Source organism: Colossoma macropomum, unplaced genomic scaffold, assembly GCF_904425465.1.
Source record: "Colossoma macropomum unplaced genomic scaffold, Colossoma_macropomum, whole genome shotgun sequence".
Classification (NCBI taxonomy): Eukaryota; Metazoa; Chordata; class Actinopteri; order Characiformes; family Serrasalmidae; genus Colossoma; species Colossoma macropomum.
The window spans coordinates 48,394,763-48,416,890 of NW_023494791.1; the positions used below are offsets into that span (position 1 = coordinate 48,394,763).

The following is a 22,128-nucleotide window of genomic DNA, read 5'->3' on the forward strand; positions in this document are numbered from 1 at the left end:
GAGGCAAAATAGTCCCCAAAGAAAACTTATTATTTCAGATTTTCCACTATTTTCCATCATCAACATTCCATATAAACTCAGAAGACTCGTGTAGGTTCGCTGGTGGTTCTGGATAGTAAATAAAATGTCTATATCTGTGTTGTAGTCATGGCGACCCCTGGTTCCTATCACCACCACTGTAAAGACATCTGAACCATTTCACACCAAACCACTCTGAATCTCTCTGTTTACACCTCACACACTGGATTATGAAGAAATAAAGAAATATCTGTGTAATTCTCCTTCAAGTAGTCTCCTATAGACTTGATTATGTGGTTTCTGATACTGCATTACACACTGTTATCTACAAACTTGGCCTAAAGTACAGGCAAAATTCATATTCAGTGTCTTTTAGACTGAAGTAAGCCTGGTATCCTCAGACAGGTGTCATCCATCTCCTGCTACCTTGTCTTATATGTTTTGGTTCTGGCCTCTTTTTGGAGATCTTTATTTGTTTTACTGCAGTTATGGGCATCTCTGAATGGCTCCTGTGCCTCACAGTAATTCCTCGCGCTCGTCCTCTCACTCTGATGCTCTGGCTGTATGCATATTAATGTCTAAAAGACTTGTTCTTCTTTCAGCTCCTCCCTCACAGACACACTGGCTTAGTTATTTCCTACATTTAGAATAAAAGCAGGCGCGCTCTCAAAGGCCAAACACAACAGTTTAAAAGCCCACATCCTGTGTTTTTTCGTACTTTTCATTGTTGCCCTCGAGATCCACTTTATTTATGTCAATTTACAGTGAAAACACTGCAGTATTGTACCGTATCCCTCAAATAGAGCAGACTGCTGTTAAAATTGTGCAAAAATAGGCCAAGTTTATTGCCAAAGAAGTTCAAATGTGAGCTGTGTCATGTTGGGAAAGTGGGCGGTACTTTGTGCAGACTTTTTAGTTTGCTAATTTGTAAGTTTTTGTTAATTAGCTTTTATTTTATCTGCAGTTTCACTCATTTCACATGCATTTTAACACGTTTTCACACTTTATTCCTCCCACAAAGACAGATTTAAATGTATTTTACATGTTTTGGTATTCTAGCCATGATGGTATTTGTGTTTTAGTTAGTTAGTTTATCCTGTAACGTTATAATTAACAGATATTTGGCTACTAACATCTCTGCAGTCTTAATGAACGGCTGCTGTAAGTGCTGTAATGTGATGTTCAGTTCATGGTGTGACTGATAAACAGTGCAGTGCTCTGTTCTTTGAACACTCAGCATAAACATTCAAGCATTTGTTATTAAGATTTCATACAAGCTGTACATTAGAAAGACAGGTGATCAGAAAAAATCATCTGTAAACAGTAAAGTATTGTAATTAAATTACTGTAATTTTACACTGATATTTTTTTTACAGTGTATATATAACATTTGTGTGGTTCTGTGTACCAAAAAAAACATAATTCATTTTTACATGATCATTTTCCAACCTCTCTTTGTCCCTTGTAAATAGACAGACCTTAAGACTAATATATGCAATTGAGCTCGGTTCTGATTGGCTGCCCTGTATTGTGCCTCATTCAAAAAGGAGTCCAGGCTGAAACACTCCTTATAACTTCAATAAGTGGCGGGTTATTGAATAGGTGGATATATGTAAACGTGTTGGGTTTTGTGACATCACAAAAAGTAATTTAAAATAGGATGTTTTTTGCAGCTTATGGACTGAAGAGTGATTGGTATGTTTTGAAATCTTAATAGTCTTAACGTACTACAGACTACAGACTTAAGACTACATTACCCACAATTCCATCCAGAGTTCTCAAACTAGCTGTGATGCATACAAAAATAATAAAAAAGGAAGTATATAATAAGTACGCAGTCATGGACAAGAGCCTACTAGGGACAATAGTGATGTCACTCTGCCACTGAGGTCACATGACCAGAATGTGAGCCAGGGGGAAGGTGGTGGGGGGGCGACAGCAGGGAGCCGCCTTTATTTCTGTCTATCTTTTTTATTTCATATCTCCATCAAATGCAGCTGATAATGGGCTATATATGACTTTTATACTATAATTGTTTACACATGTTTGTGTTTCTATGTATGTTAAGTGTTGACAATGAGTACAAATAGTAGCTATCAGTGTTACATGTGACAGGAGGACAATACAGGAGTAAATACAGCAATAAATAATATATATATATATATATATATATATATATATATATATATATATAAACAAACAGAAAAAACTAAATTATATGATAATATGGTTAAATATGAGAAAAATGATGCAATAGCCACACAACAAAGAGGAGGGAGAGAAGGAAGGAGGGTGCAGAAGAGAGAGGGAACGAGAGAGAGAGAGCGGAAAGAGAGAGGGAGAGAAGGAGAGAGATGATCTGCTGCTGCTATTGTTTTTTATTTTTGTAACCCCTTCACTGCTGCCTGTTTGGGGGCTTTTATTGTGAAGTTTTTCACCCTTTAAAACAATCTCCCTCCCCACCAGCTCAATTCAATACGCATCAGTGGCTGCAGTGCAGACTGCAGTGTTTACCATGTGATCTCTCTCTCTCTCTCGCTCTCTTTCTCTCTCTCTCTCTTACTCTTGCTCTCGCTCTCTCTCTCTCTCTCTCTCTCTCTCTCTCTCTCTATTTGTTGTAGCACCAGTTTGTCATTCTCCACTCGCCAGCATCTTGTTAGGTTATCCTCCCACCCTCTCTCCCTCTCTCTCCCTCTCTGTCTCTCTCTCGCTCTCTCTCCCTCTCTCTCTCCCCTCGGCCATTCATGTTGTTGTGAGGCGAAGAGACTGCTAGTGAAAGAAAAGACAAAGGAAAGGAGAACGAGTGCAGAAGGGAAGAGGAGGAGGAGGAGAAGGAAGCGATAGAAGAACAGGGGGGTGCAGACATGGAGTGTGGGAAGAAGGAGTGTTCGTGGAGCAGCTGGAAAGGCCAGGGTACTGCCGCCCTTCTTAAGACTGTGATATTGTAGTGCTGTTCTAATGCTGTAGTGCTGAAGGCGTGTGAGTGTGCATGCATTAGCTGTATGCGTGTGCGCATGTGCATAATGTGTGTGTGTGCTGTGTATATGAGTGCATGTTAAGGCTGTAATATCACAGTGTTGTTATACAACTGTATGTGTGTATGTGTTGCGTATATGCAGTACACTGTATTTGTGATTTACAGTTGGTGCTAATATTGTGGACTGTGTTAGGCCTTGATTTAGATTGGAAATGGCTATGGATGGATTGATAGATGGAGAGATAGATAGACAGGTAGACAGTAGGGGAGGCAATATGACACAAATATAATATCACAATACTTAAATAAATATTTACAAAACACAAAATATATGATATTTTTATGAGATTTGGTAAGTTGAACCAGACAGTAAAGCACCACTTACGTCAAATTTAAAAATACAATCAAAATATTATAATAATAACCTAAATATAATGATTTTTATTCAGCATTTCACACACTGCACTGCACTAAATCCAGTTACACAGGTCTAATTATGCTTCACCCACAATCTCAGTAAAGTGCATGTGGCTAAATTTATTATAGAATAAAATATAGTCATATTGCCCACTTCTAATAGATATAAAGATACAGATTGATAGATAGATGCTTCACTGCCTCTTTAACAAACAGTCCAATAACTTCATCACTTTGCATTGTTTTCCAAGTAATTACTGAATAATAAGCTTAATGGTGTAATTAGCCTGGGACTTAAGGAGTTAATCCTGAAGGAAATTGCAGCTGAACTGTGCAAATCTCACATTTACATGCTCACATGGACCAAATCAGCTCTGTGGGTTTACAATATATGTGAATATTTGCATGTGATGCATATTAATGGTCACGTTTGATTGTGTTTAATATAAAGGTGAAGAGCTCTGTTATGTGTATTTTGGAGGAGACAAAGGACGGGGCCGAGGATGCTGTGTTTTTTCAGGGTGGGGGTTGGAGGGGTCCCTGCTGTTTTCCTCCTCGTTGCCATAGCGCCGGCATTTTCGGGCTGTTTTTGTGCAAGAGCAGCCTCACCGAACCAGCCGGTCGCCGTGGCAACCAGGTCACACCCATCTCCATTACATCATGTCCCTTCACAGGCAGCCATGATACCTGGGTGGGGGGGGGGTGCACCTGCAGAGCCTGAATATTTTTCAGCATATGCAAATCTCATATAGAAGCACTGGCAGAATAAATAACACTGCTGTGAATCATCAACTCTGTAGCAGCGATGACAACAACAGTGTGATGCTGCTATGAAATCATGCCCTCCGCAAGATGACGACATTCAGAGCAGCAGGATGACAACCGTTTTCCTGCCTGGGGGTAGATTTCAGTCATCTCTGTTCTAATTACCACACATCTACGCTGTCAGATCAAAACCTCCTATCTCTATTTTTTTCTTCATTTTTTAACACTGTTTGAAAACGTCAGCTGCTCTTTACATTCTGTGACAAGTTCATGATGAATGTACCAGTAGAAATGCTCTAAAATGACTCCAAATAAAGTCTTACATTCATGTACAAGTTACAGTAGGCCTTCAGTGCAAAACTGTCAAAGTGTCAAAACAAAAAAAGACACCTCTTCAATAAGGCTAATTTCAGCTAGCATCCCTATGGGATTTATCATAGTATGTTAGCAATAAGCTAATGCTGGTGCACATGAACATTTTTTGGCCATTGCAGACATTTGACAAATGATTATTTGGAGCTTGACAATAACAGACATTAACATATACATTACCTTTAAAAAGAGTCCTGGCATAGAGCTGTCACTGCTGTTTTCCATTCCATTCCATTCAACAGCTAACCCAAACTGTGTATGAATATATATGTTATTGCTGTCCAAAGAAAAAAAAGTATCTCCATTTTGGATTTTTCTACATCATATGTATATATATATACACACACACACATCACTGTTGTTGGAAGAAAACCTTTAACTTTACATGAGAAGGAAAAAATGTTAATGCAAGTCAATGGAACACACTTTTTTCCAAGTCATTTTGAGTCATTTCTTTTGGTCCATTCATCATACAATTTACAATGTAATTGTACAATGTAAAGGGTAACAAGTATTTTCAAATTATGTCAAAAACTGAAAAACATCAAAAATGGAGATACAAGGTTTTCTTCCGATATATATATATATATATATATATATATATATATATATATATATATATATATATATATATTACATTGTGTGTACAATTTCATGATGAATGACCTAAAAGAAAACAGCCCAAAATGACTTGGCAAAAACTCTGGTTCCATTGACTTACATTAAAAGTAAAGTAGGTTTTTTCCTTCTCCTGTAAAGTTACCATTTTGGAGATACAAGGTTTTCTTCTGACAACAGCGATATATATATATATATATATATATATATATATATATATATATATATATGCACATAAACACACACACACATGTAACTACATCAACAAGATGGAGATATAAGAGAGGGTTTGGCCAGCTAGCGTATATAGACGTTGCTAATTACTAATGGCTGTTTCACACATTCTTGTAATTGTACTGCAGTGGATGAAGCTCTAAGAACTGTGATTGAACTTATCAAACAACACTGGGTGTTCTAAGGGAACTTTTAATGAGGCTGAATTTAGCACTATATTTTAATTTAGCACTATATTTTATATTATGAAATCTGTGCCTACAGTAATTTAAGTGCAGTTTTGAACAGAGGTTCAATGCAGTTTTCAGCCTGTGTCTCACAAAAACGAGTCATCAGTACTGTTAGGGCACTAACATTGACTTAAATGGCAACATGTGGAAAGTTATATTGAACATAATTCAGCAGTGAATCTACACTCTAGAAATCTACACAATGAAAGACGTAACTGGTTTTTACGAGTGAACCTTCACTGTAGTTTTCACGTCTGTTTCCTGCGCTGCAGTAATCTGGGTTTGGAGGGGCTGTGACTTCCGGTTCCATTTCCTATTTTGCATTGGAATCACGATATTCCCAGGAGTCTCAGTGTCAACAGCATCTACAGCGAGGCTATCAGGCTGAACGCTGGTCATATCGTAGTCTGACAGTTCACACGGTTTGACTTGAACCCTGGAGATGTGGGGTTGTGTTTGAAATGCTGGGTGTGTGAGATTCACAAAGCGTCCAGGATCACTAACATTGGACGGCCTGTTCCCCACATTACCCCAAATCAGCCAAGACATGTTTGGTATATACAGTTAATTAGCTTCTTTAGTTTTAGCACTGGAGCTACAAGGCTAATCTAGCTAACAAGTAATGCCAGCTAATACTACACTAGTTAGCATGGTGCTAACTGCATGTCTGCATCATTACACACTTGCCTCAAACCTCTAACAGACTGTTATGTGTAAATAGATGTAAATACAGATAAGATTCCCTTGTCAAGGTGGCTGCTGCTACTGTTTGTAGCTATGCTAATGTACTATTGTTTATTTGGCGTAGCATAAACTACAGTCATGTCTTGGCTGACTGACCATGGTAAAACAGGGAAAACTGTAGATTTTTTACCAAACTGTTCCTTGAAAAAGGCATTCTGGCCTAAGACTATAGTATATTATATACACTATATTGCCAAAAGTATTCGCTCACCCATCCAAATCATTGAATTCAGATGTTCCAATCACTTCCATGGCCACAGGTGTATAAAACCAAGCACCTAGGCCTGCAGACTGCTTCTACAAACATTAGTGAAAGAATGGGTCGCTCTCAGGAGCTCAGTGAACTCCAGTGTGGTACCATGATTTAAACTGAAAAATCTCACTCTAAAGTCTAGCAGCACCACTGTAAGAGGAGAATTAGCATGTTTACACCATGTAGCGATGGTAATGTTTTTCGCTGGAAGGCTGAAGTGCCTCTTTAACGCGGTTTTAATTCGGTGAAGACCCAACTGTGTGATGTTTGCTGTTTCCATGGCAAAGACCTTTCACTCAGGAAGAGAAGGAGGCTGGGAAATGTGTTGGCACGGCTGCTATGCTGGGATGTGACTATATTTACACTACCAACACTGGCACACACACACACACACACACACACACGCACACACACGCACACACACACACACGCACACACACGCACACACACACGCACACACACAATCACTGCCCCCCCACCACATGCTACCATGCTATTTTAAATGTGGCCCAAAGCCCTGTTCACATGAGTCAGTATGTGTGTGTGTGTAGATGAAGGGCGTTTCAGTCTCAGAGCGGCGACTCTTTTGTGTCACGTGTGCTTTTTTCTTCCTCTCAAGAAGTGTGTGTAGGGGTGTGTGTGTGTGTGTGTGTGTGTGTGCACACGCATGCGCAAGTGCAAAAGAGAGGAACTGGAGCACTGTATCCATGGCAACTATCACCACCCTATCCTCCATCTCTCTCTCAAACACACACACGTATACAGGCATTTGCCAATATGATATTTTTTCTCATAACCTTTTATCACGGTTTATGGGTTTATGTTACTATCATGATATTGTATATATATATATATACACACACATATATATATATATATATATATATATATATATATGTACATATTTGGTCATAAATATATGTTCTAGAAGTCATTTTAAATAGCAGTATAGGTGTGCAACATTTATAATAGTTTTATTAAACATTAAAATCATTAAACATAAAAAAAAATCAAAATTGTTCATGTAATAATCACAAACATGTCGCAGATACCATTACATAACAGTGCTTAATGTGGCAACTTTTACTTTAGTAGTGGCTTTTGTTGTCCAAAAACACGCATATTGAGAAAGTTAATTTCTGCTAGCGCATAAATGAGATTTTCCTTTATATGTTAGCATCAAGCTAACAGTTGTGGATCCTTTTCCACACTGGGTTCAATACTACATAGCTGGAGTCTACGCACGGACTTATTAACTATTTGTTAACAAATTTTTTTTCTACATTGCAGCTTTACATTGAATCCTTAGAGCCTAATAATAACAATGACAAGTGTAGCAAGTCATTAACACCCCTTATTGACTACATTATTTTTGGTTATTTTTCATAATAACCACATTATGGAATGTGATGCTTTCTTAAAGAGATTGTTGGTGCTCAGAATTACTGAGGAAAACCACAGGCAGTCAGTACTATGCCAGAGGGGGCACCCAAGAGCCCCAAAGCTTGTAGAACCCAAGCTGAGCAATGGGTTCTATTCCTAAAATGTCTTTATGTGCTGTAGCATTAACATCACCCTTCAGTGAAACTTCAGTAAAACCCTGAAAAACAGCCCCAGCCCATCATCCCTCCTCCACCAAACTTTACTGTTGGCACTATCCATTCCTGTAGGTAACGTTCTCCTGACATCCACCAAACCCAGACTCATCCATCAGACTGACAGATAGAGAAGCTGATTCATCACTCCAGAGAACACGGTTCCACTGCTCCAGAGTCCAGTGGCGGCGCTTTACACCACTCCAGCCAACACTTGGCATTGCGCATAGTAATCGTAGGCTTGTGTGCAGCTGCTCAACCATGGAGACCCATTTCATGAAGATCCAGATGCTCAGTTATTGTGCTGATGTTGCCTCCAGAGGAAGTTTGGAACTCTATAGTGAGTTATGTAACAGATTACAGCCGATTTTTCCGTACTCAGCGGCCCTGCATTGTGAGTTTGAGTGGTCTACTGCTTCATGGTTGAGCTCTTGCTGCTCCTCACTTCTATTTCACAATAATAGCACTTACAGTTGTCTAGGGCAGATCTAGCAATGGAGAAATTGCACAAACTGACTTGTGGCAAAATCCTGTGACGGAGCCACGTTTAAAGTCACTGATCTCTTCAGTACGACACATTCTGCTGCCACTGTTTGTCTATGGAGATTGCATGGCTATGTGCTTGATTTTATACACCTGTCAGCTATGGGTGTTCTTGAAGCACCTGAACTCAATAATTAGGAGTGGTGTCCACAGACTTTTGTCCATATAATGTCTAATCGCAGTGCTGTGTTCTGGTCCATATTGTGTGGGTCTAGCTTTCAGTCTGGGTTCTTTTGTCAGCGCGTGTGCTGCTACAAAGCCGGCGGTATTAACAGCTTGTGTGTGTGTGTGTGTGTATGTGATTAGCTGGCCAATGCTAGTGGGAGATGTCAGTGTGATAGCATTCACTCCCCCTCCCTCTCTCTCTCTCTCTCCCTCCCTCTTTCCTTTTGTGTGCTCGCTTGTCCGTTCTCTCTCTCTCTCTTTCTCTTCTCTCTCTCTGCAGTCATGGCAGGCGCAGGTCAGTGTTCCTCTCTCTTGTGTTAGCTTAGCGTTACTATTATGGCTTTAAAGTGTCTCAGTGTGTCTCTTTAAGTTTGTGTGTGATGGTCCTGTATGTTATTCTCTGCTGTTTCGCCCTTGCGGATCAGCACTTTCTGTGGTTGAACCAAGATTTGGACTTGTGGCCTGTAAAAGAAGGCACCTAGAGTACTAGCAATGTTTTCTGTTTGACATTTGACCTCCGTTTGTGCTGCCCGAGGATGATCTGAGTTTCTGAAGGTGTTACTGTATGTTACTGCTGCAGTCTAAGTGTCTTTACGGTCGATGGTAATGTACACAACAACAGCTGCTGTCTGGTTAAGCCACATTAAGGCTATTTAGAGGCACTGGACACTGAAGGTGTTAAAGGTTCCCTGTCAAGGAATGTCAAAAGTCTAGGGCTGAATCTCCTGAAACTATGGCATCTACACCCAAACAGAGCACTAAATGATGGATATGGAACACTGACTGAATGTTAATGTCTTTCTATTATACATGTGGAGCACTGGTTGAGTGTAGAAGCTGTTGTTTCATGACCTACATAGTGCACTACATAGGAAGTAGGGAGCCATTTGAGATCAGTCCATAGAAAATGTGTAATTGGAATTAGCTAGCCACTAAAACTAGCATACGCTAATCTGAGATGGGAGTTAAGAGGGGTGGTTAATGCCAGTCTGTGTTATTCTGCAGCAGCTGAATTTAAACCCCACAGCCTGTTCCAGGTGACCAGGCTGCGATCGGTTAACACTAACTGGTGTTCTACACAGCCGCGGCTTTGCTTAGAGCAAAAAATATGAAATGGCCGATATTTCTGCCCTCCTCTCTGCTCAGCTGGGTTAAATTTAGCACTGCGGGACTAAAGGGAGAATCACTCAGGAGACCAGAGCGGCACATACGTTCTTCTCCCTTTTTCAGTTCTTGTGCTGCAGGTGTAAAAACCCTGTCTGAAGCCATCATCCCTTGCGGAAAGATCTCTGTTTCCGTAGCGACTAACCAGAATGATTCAGTCGAGATTTGCTGGTTCTCATGGCAACACGCTATCCATCCTTTCGTTTCTGAGTCGTGTGGAAAGTGAACAAAGAGGGAAAGTGTTGCTTTTCCACCCACACCAAGAGCCGTCCACTGCTCAGAGCCTTCTGGGCATCTGCAGCATGCAAATTCAAACATATTTGAAGCGAAGGTTTGGTGATTCATCACATTTGCACGGGTTCCTCCTCCATGAACCGAGATTTAGTCCATCAGCCAATGATATCCACCTGCAAACTGCTAATTCTGTTACATCTGCTGAAAGACACCCATGTTGGCTGAGGGATGAGGGGAGAGGGAGGACCACCCTATCCACCAAGACAGAGAGGACTGTTATGATGCCTCGCACTCCAGACCACTTTTTGTCCAATTTATAGATAACAGTGAGTCAGAAACCACATAATCAAGTCTATTAGAGATACTGATCACCTCCACACGGTTGAAGACAAGCCTGCGATGATTTAGCCTAGATGCTAACTGGTGGGGTATCATTTAAGTTACCCTTTATTAATCCCACAATGGGGAAATTCACCTCCGCATTTAACCAATCTGTGCAGTGAAACACCACATACACACTAGTGAACTCACTTCACTAGCAGTGGGCAGCCCTATCCACGGCACCTGGGGAGCAGTTGGAGGTTAGGTGTCTTACTCAAGGGCACTTCAGTCATGTCCTATCAGCTCAGGGGATCAAAGCGGCGACCTTCCTGTCACACGGCTGGTTCCCTAACCTCCAGCCCACAACTGCCCCTAAGAAACCCTTTTTGACAAAGGTGGGATTCATGCCCACGCTTTCAGAGTACAATGGGTTAGCAGTGCATCGCCTTACCCTCTCGGCCACCTCACTGACAATTACTTGTTCTATTGTTATTATAATATAATTCTTTTATTTGTTCCATTACCAGCGCTAAAACTAAAGAAGCAAACAAGCTAAAGAATCAAAACAAGCCCTCACTGATCAACTACATTTGTTTTGAGAAGATTATTGTAATTTTTTAATTGTTTTTAATACCCGTCTCATTCACTCATTTAGTGTCATTATGTTATGGCTCTGCAGAAAAGCTTTAAAAAGCCTCTCCAGTGCTATTTGGTGTAGGCCTACAAATGGCAGGTTTAGCCCCGCCCACTCATTTTGAAGTTTTAAGGAGTGTTTCAGGTGGGCTGATTTTGCATGAGGGCAGCCAGTCAGAGCAGAGCTCATTTACATATAATCTTAAGTCTTGAAAAGCACATAAAAGCCTGTGTAATTTCAATAAATAAAGAGAGGTTAGAAAATGGTCATGTAAAAATGAATTATGACCATTTTTGATACATTCAAGAAAAAAATTTAATAGCTAAATTCTTGTTTTCCTTTAAAATTCCATCAAAATGTACAAAATTTTGATGCCATCACCATCCACCAGCAAAAGGGGCAAAATAGTATTAACCAGTAATGTTTTTATCACATGTTCCCCCACCAATCATGGAGAGAAAACACCCAGCCAGCTCGGAGAGTCTCCCTGATACAGAGTCTCACCCACAAATACGTCACAGTACAGAAAGAGAAAACATCATGATTTCCCATTCACGCTAACTTTAAGCTCCTATTGATAGAGCACTTTCATCAGACACTCGATAGGCCCTTTGGTAGCACTGTGTAACGTGTCAGAGTCTGTAGAGCTGTGGCTAAATAAATCTGGCTGAACTTTTGAGCTGCTACATCAGGCGGTAAGTGCTAAGCCTGGTTTTAGTCTCAGTCTAGTACACATTGTCAAAGAGCTCCAAAGCTGAACTGAAGCTGTGACAGAGAGAGAGCTCAGGCCTGTTTAATCACTCCACTGAACACTGGGATGAAGCTCTTTTGGTTGAAGTATATGAACACTATAGCTTACAGCACTCGACCTCAGACAACCTGAATAGACCAGGCAGTTTGTAGACGCCAGCGTTTCTTCTGAAATGAAGGTGTTAATAGTGCGTCTGTGCTGCAGTAACAGCCTCTACTCCTCTGGGAAAGCTTTACACTAGATGTTGGAACATTGCTGTGAGGATTTGATGGAGCATTAGTGAGGTACTCATGTTAGATGGTCAGTTCTGGATCACTCCAACTCATCCCAAAGGTTTGAGTTGGGCAGCACTGGGCTGCTTTATACCCCTCTAGCCCATGTTTGGCATTGGGCATGGAGACCTTAGGACCATGTTTGGTGTTCCATTCTATTGGTCAGTGCTTTTCTATGGATATTATACAAGCTGTCAACAATGGGTGACCTTAAAGTAGTAACTCATTAGAAGGGGTGTCTGGATACGTTTGGACATGCAGCCAAGACACGTTTGGTGTCTGAAGTTTGCTTCTGTAGTTTTAGCACTGGAGCTACAAGGCTAACGCTAGCCTAGCTAATGCTAGACATTGATGGAGCATCGTTATCTTAAACCACATCAATTAGTGAGGTGCTAACTGCATGTCTTAATCCTGGCCCAAACCATGGTGTGTGGTTAGGTAATCTCAGACTTGATTGTGTGGTTTCTGACACTGTAAGACATTGTTATGTATAAAAATAGACAAAAGTATGCACAAAATTCAGGCCTCAAGACTGCAGCAGCTGCTGTTTTTGGCTGTGCAACGTATTTGTACATCTCTGTAGTTAACAGAATACAGTGTTATACAGTGTACAGGATATGATAGTGTCAGAAATCATTTGAGGTGCTGTGCAAGTTTGATGTTGTTTAAAGCCACTAGCTACAATTTCTTAACACAGTAATCTTCACAAAGATGATTCATCATTTCGGCTCCAAAAGCCCTGATCCTTGGTAAACATGCTCTTTAAGCCGGTCACTTTGAGCCCTTATCTCAAAACCCCTGATAAAGTGGCTATTTCTGCTAGCGTCCTAGCCACCAGCACTCGTTATTAACCCCCCTGCTTGTGTGTGTACAGGTGCCTCTAACGTGAGCTGCAGGTACAAGTGTGGGACACAGCCAGGTGTTCACACACGAGGAGGTGACCAGTGGCAAAAATGTCTAAACCTCAACATAATTTGCACACACAGTATTTTACGTTCAAGGTGAAAATGCAACATTAAAACATCAAAGCTCACTTATGACCACAGCTCATCTAAACCTACAGTGACGCCTTAATCTGCTCACTCAGCTGTGGACGGTTTATTAAGTGAACATTCCTGGGCTAAAATAAGAGTCATAATAAGAGCCAGACCAACTGGAACGACCAAGAAAGAAAGAGGTACAGGCATAGACCTACACTCTTAACAAGATGGCTCTTCAAAGGTTCGTTAGTTAAGTATAGAACAAAATGTATAGATTTCACCATGCAAAGAACCAGTTAAGCATGCAGATGGTTCTTTCAGTGCTCATGGTTCTACATAGAGTCATTGGGGCCTCATTCTCCAATATCTTCCTGAGTTTGATCTTAAATGTGTTCTTGAGAAAGGTCCCTCTACGTCAGATTCATGACATGTTCTTAAAGCGCAGAACTGTTCTCACCTTTGTGCTCTTGAGTGTGTGTAGATTCTGTTCTTATATAAGAACAAATCCCAAATAAGAAAACATTGGTGAATGTCAGAACTTCATGTGCAACGGTTGATGAACGAGGCCCAATGTCTTTATTAAAGAACGCTTGAAGAACCGTCCTTTTTAAGAGTGATAGAGACAGAAGAAAGCTACATTGCAAGTATTTTAGCCGTAATCCTCCAAACATTCTCTTTCCCTCAATGATAAAATGCACTGAATATGATCTTTTTATCTTTATATGTGGCCATGAGCAACTGAACATGGCCAGAGAAATTATAAAGGAGGAGGAGACGGTCACGGTTTGAAATATGAATGGGAAAGCTCATAATTCTCAACATGGCGTCTGTTTACAGGGAACGTCCTGACCTTCACTAAAAAGAGCCAGTTAGCTTGCTGGTAAAGCCATGAGTGGGAAAAGCCCCCTCATTTGTGGAGAACTGTGCAAGTGGTGTAAGCAGAACGACCCAAAAAAAAAAGTTTTTGTTCGTTATCTAGGCCAAACGCTACAAACCCATATTAAAGAAAAAAAACCTTCCAAATGTTTTTATCAAATATATTTCTGCAATATATGAAAGTGGCCAAAAAGTATTTGTTAAATATATTTTTAAAATGCATTTATTTGCATTCATTATGAACGGTACTGACTTCTGTGATCTGCACTGTACTTTACATTAATCATGTACGTCTGCAGTCAGACTTTCACACACAATGTATTTCACATAAACAAGATATCAGATCACAACTGCATTTTCACAGAGTATCAATACCCACAACACTCGCTTCTGTCCTGTTAAAGGATCAGTGAAGAGCATCAGACAGGATTTGGACTATTTACATACATTTATTTCTGTATGGTACATTTCTATGTCTAATATTTCCCCATACATTTTAAAATAAATGTATTTTCAAATATATTTGGTTAATATGGCAAAATATTCTGAAATACATTTTAGTGTTTGGAATGTACTTCAGCATGAACTGAATTGTATTTGACACGTATTTCAAATATATAAAAATATATGTCCAGATTTTTTTTCTCATATGGGAAACTATTAGTTTTTGAAACTAATTTGGCCGTCAGTGTTGAGTTTTTAGGTCTTAAAGGAGAGGACTTTGCTTTTGTATGACTGGAAATAACTAAGTGGGCAGACTTTCTCATAAGGACTTTGAAATGGCTAAACAAACTAGCCTGCTAACTGACCAGAGGCTGTAGAAATGTCAGGAATCTGAATGCTGAGACTTCACCAGTCAAGATGAGGACATTCAGGGTGTTAAATGACCAATTAATCTGTCCTAGTATCAATTTGTCCATGTAGGAATCATCGTGTGCCAAGTTAAACACTGCACACTGCTCAGAAACATGCACTGTGGTTAGCCCAGCGACTTCAGCCACAAAACGACTGAAATGAAATGCACCTTTTTTCTCTACTGCACTTTTATCTCTCCATAGGAGTCACTGGTGTTACTGATCCTCATTGGTGTTACACATAATAAAGGAAACACCAGACACGTTTTTAAAGAACAATGCATTTTACAAAGCGGCTGCTACAGAACATCAAACCACATGTTGTCAATCATGGAATATCCACTAAAATATGGAATTTAATCCATTTGTATTCTATTTCTTCACAGTTACCTCAGAATAAAGTCGGTCACACCAGTGACTTCAGCTAAAAGCTTCATATGAAATCATGAGCTAAATGAGAAAATCTCTGATAACTGAAAGACACAGTGGACTCACCATGTGCTTTTCTTCATAGATCCTCAGAAAACAGGTAAAAGGAAGTCGAGTGATGTCATCAGTGTGACTTTTATTTCAAAATAAGAGATTTTTTGTTACGCGGTAACACCAGTGACACGACTCCTGGGGACAACTTTCATTATATATTTTATAATATTTATTTGGCATTTGTTTTCTTTATGTCATTTAAACCATATATTTCATAGTCATGTATAGATTATTGTAGTTAAAATAGCAGAAATTTTTTTTTTACCTCAAAATATGGCCTCAGCCTTCACACACGACTGTGAGGGAGGAGCTCTTCCGTGGTGCTGGGAATTCTATATGATTGATTTAAAAACCAATATTGCCAAATTGAGGCTGATTAATTGTTAAAATAATTTATTGTTTTATTTTGAAATATAAATAAATTGTAACTCGAACATGTTTTTGAAGTGTAATATATCTGTAAACACTAGGGACACAAAAATGGGCGTTTCTGTAGTAATGACCCACATTTGCTTCATGAAATACTTGGTTCTTCTGTGGTGCCTTCATGTATTTGTCAGGGGAGCTTTCATGCTGGCATTTCACATTGGAGCTGTCAGGTTTTCTTCATGCTAGCCTGTCTTGTTGAAGCTCTCGTGGTAGCGTTTCTGTTTGGAGTCATCATGCTAGGTTTTCATGCGTTGGTCACTCCTCGGTATCTTTCGCACAGCTGTGTTGACCCAAAATAATGATTTTCACAATGTCGTTCTCCTCCACATCTGCGCTTCTCACTTTAAATTTGCTCCCCCACTTTTTATCCTCTCGGGTTCCACAGTTGGACGTTATCTGTTGTCAAGTATTTTTTGAAATAACAGAGGAGTAACAGAGGAGTAACAGAGGAGGAGACTGGCTTTCTTCACTGTTCCTTCCTCCGGGTTTCTTGCATGTGTGAAACTGATTAGAGACGTTTAAAGCTTAGCTGAAACCGTGTTGTTCTGTGTGGATCACGCACTGAACTCATGATGTTCCACTGAATGTTCTGCCCTTAACAACAGTTCATAAATGAAACTGCTGTAAGAATCTTACAGCAAATGCAAACTGTCGCTACAGTGTAGTACAGTCTACTATAAAAGCATCATAGAACACTATTAGACAGCATTATACTCGTTAAAAAGATGGTTCTTCAAGGGTGCTTTAGCAAAGCATGATCCTATTTAGAACCATGAACACTCAAAGAACACTTTGCAAGAGTAAAGGGTTCTTTGCATGGTGAAAAGGTTCTTCAGATTGATGAAGAATGTGCTGTACATTCTTTAAGAAGATGGTGCTTCAGCGGTTCTTTAGTAAAGAAGATGGTTCTATATAGAACCATGAACAGTCAAAGAACTATTTGCATGATTAAAGGGCAAAAAGATGGTTCTATGTAGAACCTTTTTGAACAAGGTTCTTCTATTGTTATAAGCTTGACATTGTGACAGTGGAACCCTTTTGAGTGCTATGTAGAAACATTTTTAAAAAGGTTCTATATAGAATCATCTACAGCACATTTTCCGTCAGTCTGAAGAACTCCTTCATGATGCAAAGAACCCTTTAATCACACAAAAGGTTCTTTGATTGTTCATGGTTCTATATAGAACCATTTTCTATACTAAAGAACCATTGAAGCACTTTTTTAAGAGTGTATATGGTTCTATATAGAACCTTTTGAAAAAGGGTACTACATAGCACCCAAAAGGATTTGTCTATTATTATAACCATCATAACAATAGAAGAACCATTTTGGGTGCTATATAGAACCCTTTTCAAAAAGGTTCTATATAGAACCATGTACAACACATTCTCCATCAATCTGAAGAACCATTTCACCATGTAAAAAGTTCTGCATGTTCATGGTTCTATATAGAACTATTTCCTTTGCTAAAGAACCTGTGAAGAACCATTTTTTAGGAATATTGTACAGAGGCAAAAATATTCCAGGCTATTTTAGAGCACTACAGACGTCTCATAGTTCTTATAGGACGATATAATCTGATCGGATGTAAACCTGTGAATCTGTGCATTAGAATCATACTTTGTCTTAGGCTATGTTCACCACTACGTTACCAGGCTGAAGTGGCACAAATCCGATTTTTTGCCCTAATGTGACTCAGATCTGATGTTTTCAGGGCTGTGTGGACACAAATCTGATCTTTTCAAATCCACCCTGAGCCACTTTCATATGTGGTCTTAGATCGGATACGTATCCGATTCGTGGCCATGTGACCTTAATGTGATGCTCAGATCAGAATTCATGTGCCTTTTTTCCACTGCGCTGCGCCATCATTCAGCGTTACCATGGCAACAGCGCCGAACAGAAGTTAAAGCCTGTAAACGGTGGAAAAGCAGCTCATCTCTCCTTTTTCTCCTTCGTCTCGCTCTAATAATGAAGCTGAGAGCTGATCAGAGTTAATGATCTTCTCAGCGAAGCTCGTTCTGCTCGTTAGTTTGTGCTGATGATGAACGTGATTCATTCACGTGACGTTACTGAGTAGGATGAGCTCATACGGGTCAGTTCAGGACGCCGGTTCGTCACATTAATGACAGATTTGAGTTACTTACCTAAACGAGTGTGAACCGTCGTGTCAGAGAGATCGGATCTGAGCCAAAAAATCAGATTTGAGCAACGTGGCTTGTAATGTGAACGTAGCTTTAGATTCCATATGAGATTCCAAAAAGACAAAATTTCCAAAGAATTCCAAGAAAACTTACCCTTTTCTGGCCTCTTTGGAATCTCAGACGCCCCTGAATTCTGGTTCCACGGTCATTCTCAGCGTTACTGAGAGCTCTACAGCTGAACTGAGTGAGTTTTTGCAGCAGCACAAAAAAGGATGTTGGTATCTTTGTATTGTTTTTACTGTTTGCATTTTTTATTGCGCATTTATATACAGCTGTGTGCAAAAGTTTGGACACCCCTCCTCAAATAACCTTTTTTGATGCTCTAAGTGAAAATAACACATCCTCCACAGAGACACAATTTCTGCACACTTAAATGCACAATTACAGTTTATTTGCTGAATTTAGCGTATTGGGGGTAACTCTGCAAATAAACAGCAATTGTACTGAAAAAAATGAAAAAAGGCCATGTTTATGTTTGGTTCCAGGAGAGCAGGGGTCTTAAATTAAAATAAAGTAAGGTCCAGTTAGAGAAACCATTTCCTTTGCAAAGGTCCAGAACATCATCATGTCTAATTGCATTATGATTCAGTGCCATATACTGTAAACTGAAGTAGCCTAGTAGGTATATCAGCATCTTATACAGTCAACAACTGAATGTCAAATCAAATAAAGTATAATTCAGTAATATTTCAACATTTACTGTCAGTTTTCTCTTTTTAAATCACATCATGTGAAATAACTTCCCTCTGACTCACTTTCTCCTCCGACTGCTGTTTCTCGCCTCGTCCCTCCCCTGTGTGTGCGTCACTCACTCCAGTCTCAGTGCTCATCGTAATGCACAGATCTGATTGGCTGAATAGCGTCACATGTGATATTTACAACGCATACGATTGGTCTGTGAGTCTCCCGGGCCGTAAAGGCTAGAATAGTTACGCTGATTAAAACAGGACCACCCTGTCAAAATTAAATAATTCTCCATAGTTTATCGGTTATAGGTCCAGGTCCGCATAGGACGGTGTCTGGGTCCGGACTCCGACCGCAGTCCGCCTGTAAGTGACCTCTGCTGTAGAGGATGTTATTTTCGCTTATAAAATCAGCAAAATGTTAACTGACCAAGGGTGTTCAAACTTTTGCCTGCCAAAAAAATGCCTTGTACACTCAAATAAACACTACTTGGCCCAGAATGTGATTGTAATGGTGTTTCTGATTTGCAGTGGTGGACCTGCTGCACTGGCGGGACGTGAGGCAGTCCGGCTTGGTCTTCAGCAGCGTGCTGCTGCTGCTGTTCTCGCTAACTCAGTTCAGCGTGGTCAGCGTGGTGGCATACCTCGCTCTGGCCACACTCTCGGCCACCATCAGCTTCAGAGTGTATAAATCAGTGCTGCAGGCTGTGCAGAAGACCGACGAGGGACACCCCTTCAAGTGAGCATCACTGTGTGTTTGTGTGTCAGACGTATATTACACTCTTAAAAAAGATGGTTCTTCAAGGGTTCTTTAGCTAAGAAAATGGTTCTATGTAGAACCATGAACTCTCAAAAAAACCCTTTGCACGATGAAAGCGTTCTTTGCATCGCACAAGGTTCTTCAGATTGTTGGAGAAAAGCTTTTGAAAAGGGTTTTTCTATTGTTATGATGTCAAGCTTGTTACAAAAGCAGAACCCTTTTTGGTGCTATATAGAACCATCTACAGCACATTCTCCATCAATCTGAAGAACGCTTTCACAATGCAAACAACCATTTATGCGTGCAAAGGGTTCTTCAAGTGTTCATGGTTCTGTATAGAACAATTTTCTTTAGTAAAGAACCTTTAAAGAACCATCTTTTTAAGTGTGTAGGATAATCTGGTGCTTTGTGTGTGATGAGTACTGGTATGCACCACAAAATTTCAGCAAACAAAATCCATTTTACCCAAATTTCACCCCCTTTACCCTAAACGTGGTCAGTCAGCGAGGACGAGTTTGGTGTCTTAAGTTCACTTCTTTCATTTTAGCACTGGGGCTACGAGGCTAATGTAGCTAACAAGTAATGGAAGCTTATGTTTTAGCAATTAGCATGGCGCTAACAGCATCCCCAAATCATCACACACAGAAATCTGATATATGGCCATATAAGCACACGTGCCATAAAGGGTCAAAATATAGGTACACATATTTAGTGTATCAAAATATTAAATAATTGATATATATGTATAATATATGGACCATACATATATGTATGATACACTTATTTAAGCAAAAAATCAAATTAAAATTCACCAGAAGCCTACACTTTTATTATATAACATGAAAGTAGCATATATGAGTAATATATGCCATCCATTTATGAATGTTTTCTATTGTACATTTTTAAATACATATACATGTGTGTACTGTATTCGCTGATAAATGGCCCCTATATTTAAAAATGGCCAATTTCAAATAAGTTGGCACAAATATTACATATATGGCAATATGTGACGAACGTAAGTTGGAAATAAAGGAAATCCATATATGTCTATATATGTCATATCTGAAATCCACATATTGATCAGTTTTCTGTATGGCAACACACACTCGCCTCAAACCGTGCGGAGTTCAGTAATCTCTAATCGACTTTATTGTAGTAATATATGTAAATAGGCTCTGTTCTGACTGGCTGTTTAGTTTCGCCATGCTCATTGCTAAACCATAGGCTTCTATTACTTGTTAGCTACATTAGCCTTGTAGCTTCAGTGCTAAAACTAACTTCAGAGACCAGACTGATTGTATTGATTATATTTAGCCTGAAGGGAGGAAGTAAATTTTAATTTTTTACCATTTTAAGAGTTGTTTATAATTAATACATTAAAGAGCCCATATGCTATTTTTCTCATATTTGAGGTCCAATTATGATGTTTATGCTGTCATAATTCATTTTTACATGACCATTTTCCAACAGGACTCTTTATCCTTTATAATTAAACAGGCTGTTTTTGTTTCTGTGCTCTTATAAGTAGTTATGTAAATGAGCTCTGTTCTGATTGGCTGTGCTATATTGTGACTCTCCTCACACTCCTCATAACTTTAGCCTGAATGGGCAGGGCTAAACTAAGACAGGCTGAATAGGTAGATATACAACCAACAACAATGAACTCAAAATAGACGCAGTTAAGTTTCCACATATAGACTGTGTAGACTGTGAAATGAACATTTGAAACATTTAGCAGTGTTTATATACGACGTCAGTCTATTCTGTTAAAAACATTTAGTTTTATGTGATATCGGCCCTTTAAAGTCTCAGTCTTGCAGTTTTTTGCTAAGAAAACACCAGTTCAGCTGAAAATGTACTGAAAGTGATCAGTGCTAATAAAGCCTGCTGGATGACGCTGACTGACGCTGTCTCTCTCTGTGTCTCTCTCTCAGGGCGTATCTGGAGGTGGAGATTGCTCTGTCTCCGGAGCAGATCAGTAAGTATGTGGATAAAGTGCAGCTGTATGTGAACCACACGCTGAAGGAGCTGCGCAGACTCTTTCTGGTTCAGGACCTGGTCGACTCCATAAAGGTGAGAAAAGTCAGAGTCAGCATCTTATAGTAACCCTAGTGCAGCGGTCGGCAACATGCGGCTCTTTTACTGTCCTGTTGTGGCTCCACAGCTGAATCAGATCTGTAGGTAAAAATAAAATAATCCTCCTTTACAGTAAAATAAAGCTCTGCTGATCGTTCAACACAGTTTAACAATAAATGGTCTTAAACTCTGGAGTTAATGTAGAACTGCTAATTCACCCTTTAACCCTGAAGATCAGCGCAGACTGCTGGTCACCATAGCAACACAGACAACAGTCTCGCCTAGCTAGTAGCTAACGAAACGGCAAAGAGAGAGATTTAAGACGAACGTCAATGATTTGGAGATGAATGGACTTATTTGTGTTTAAAATCACTCCAGCTGGTTTCCTGATACGTTTAATCTGCAGAGAGAAACTGAAACACTAAAAAGTCTTTAGGTTGAAATTGTTTGAATTCTCCCGTTCCACCTTAAA

The 22,128-nt window shown here is 39.7% G+C and overlaps 1 protein-coding gene across 1 annotated transcript in view; it reads left to right on the forward strand.

The window, feature by feature from the left end:
• Nucleotides 1-22,128, forward strand: part of rtn1a (reticulon 1a) — a 53,745-nt gene that overhangs the window by 25,532 nt on the left and 6,085 nt on the right. The window contains 2 exon segments of the mRNA XM_036575228.1: nt 19,349-19,556; nt 21,515-21,653. Of these exon segments, the coding sequence (XP_036431121.1) occupies nt 19,349-19,556; nt 21,515-21,653 (347 nt within the window).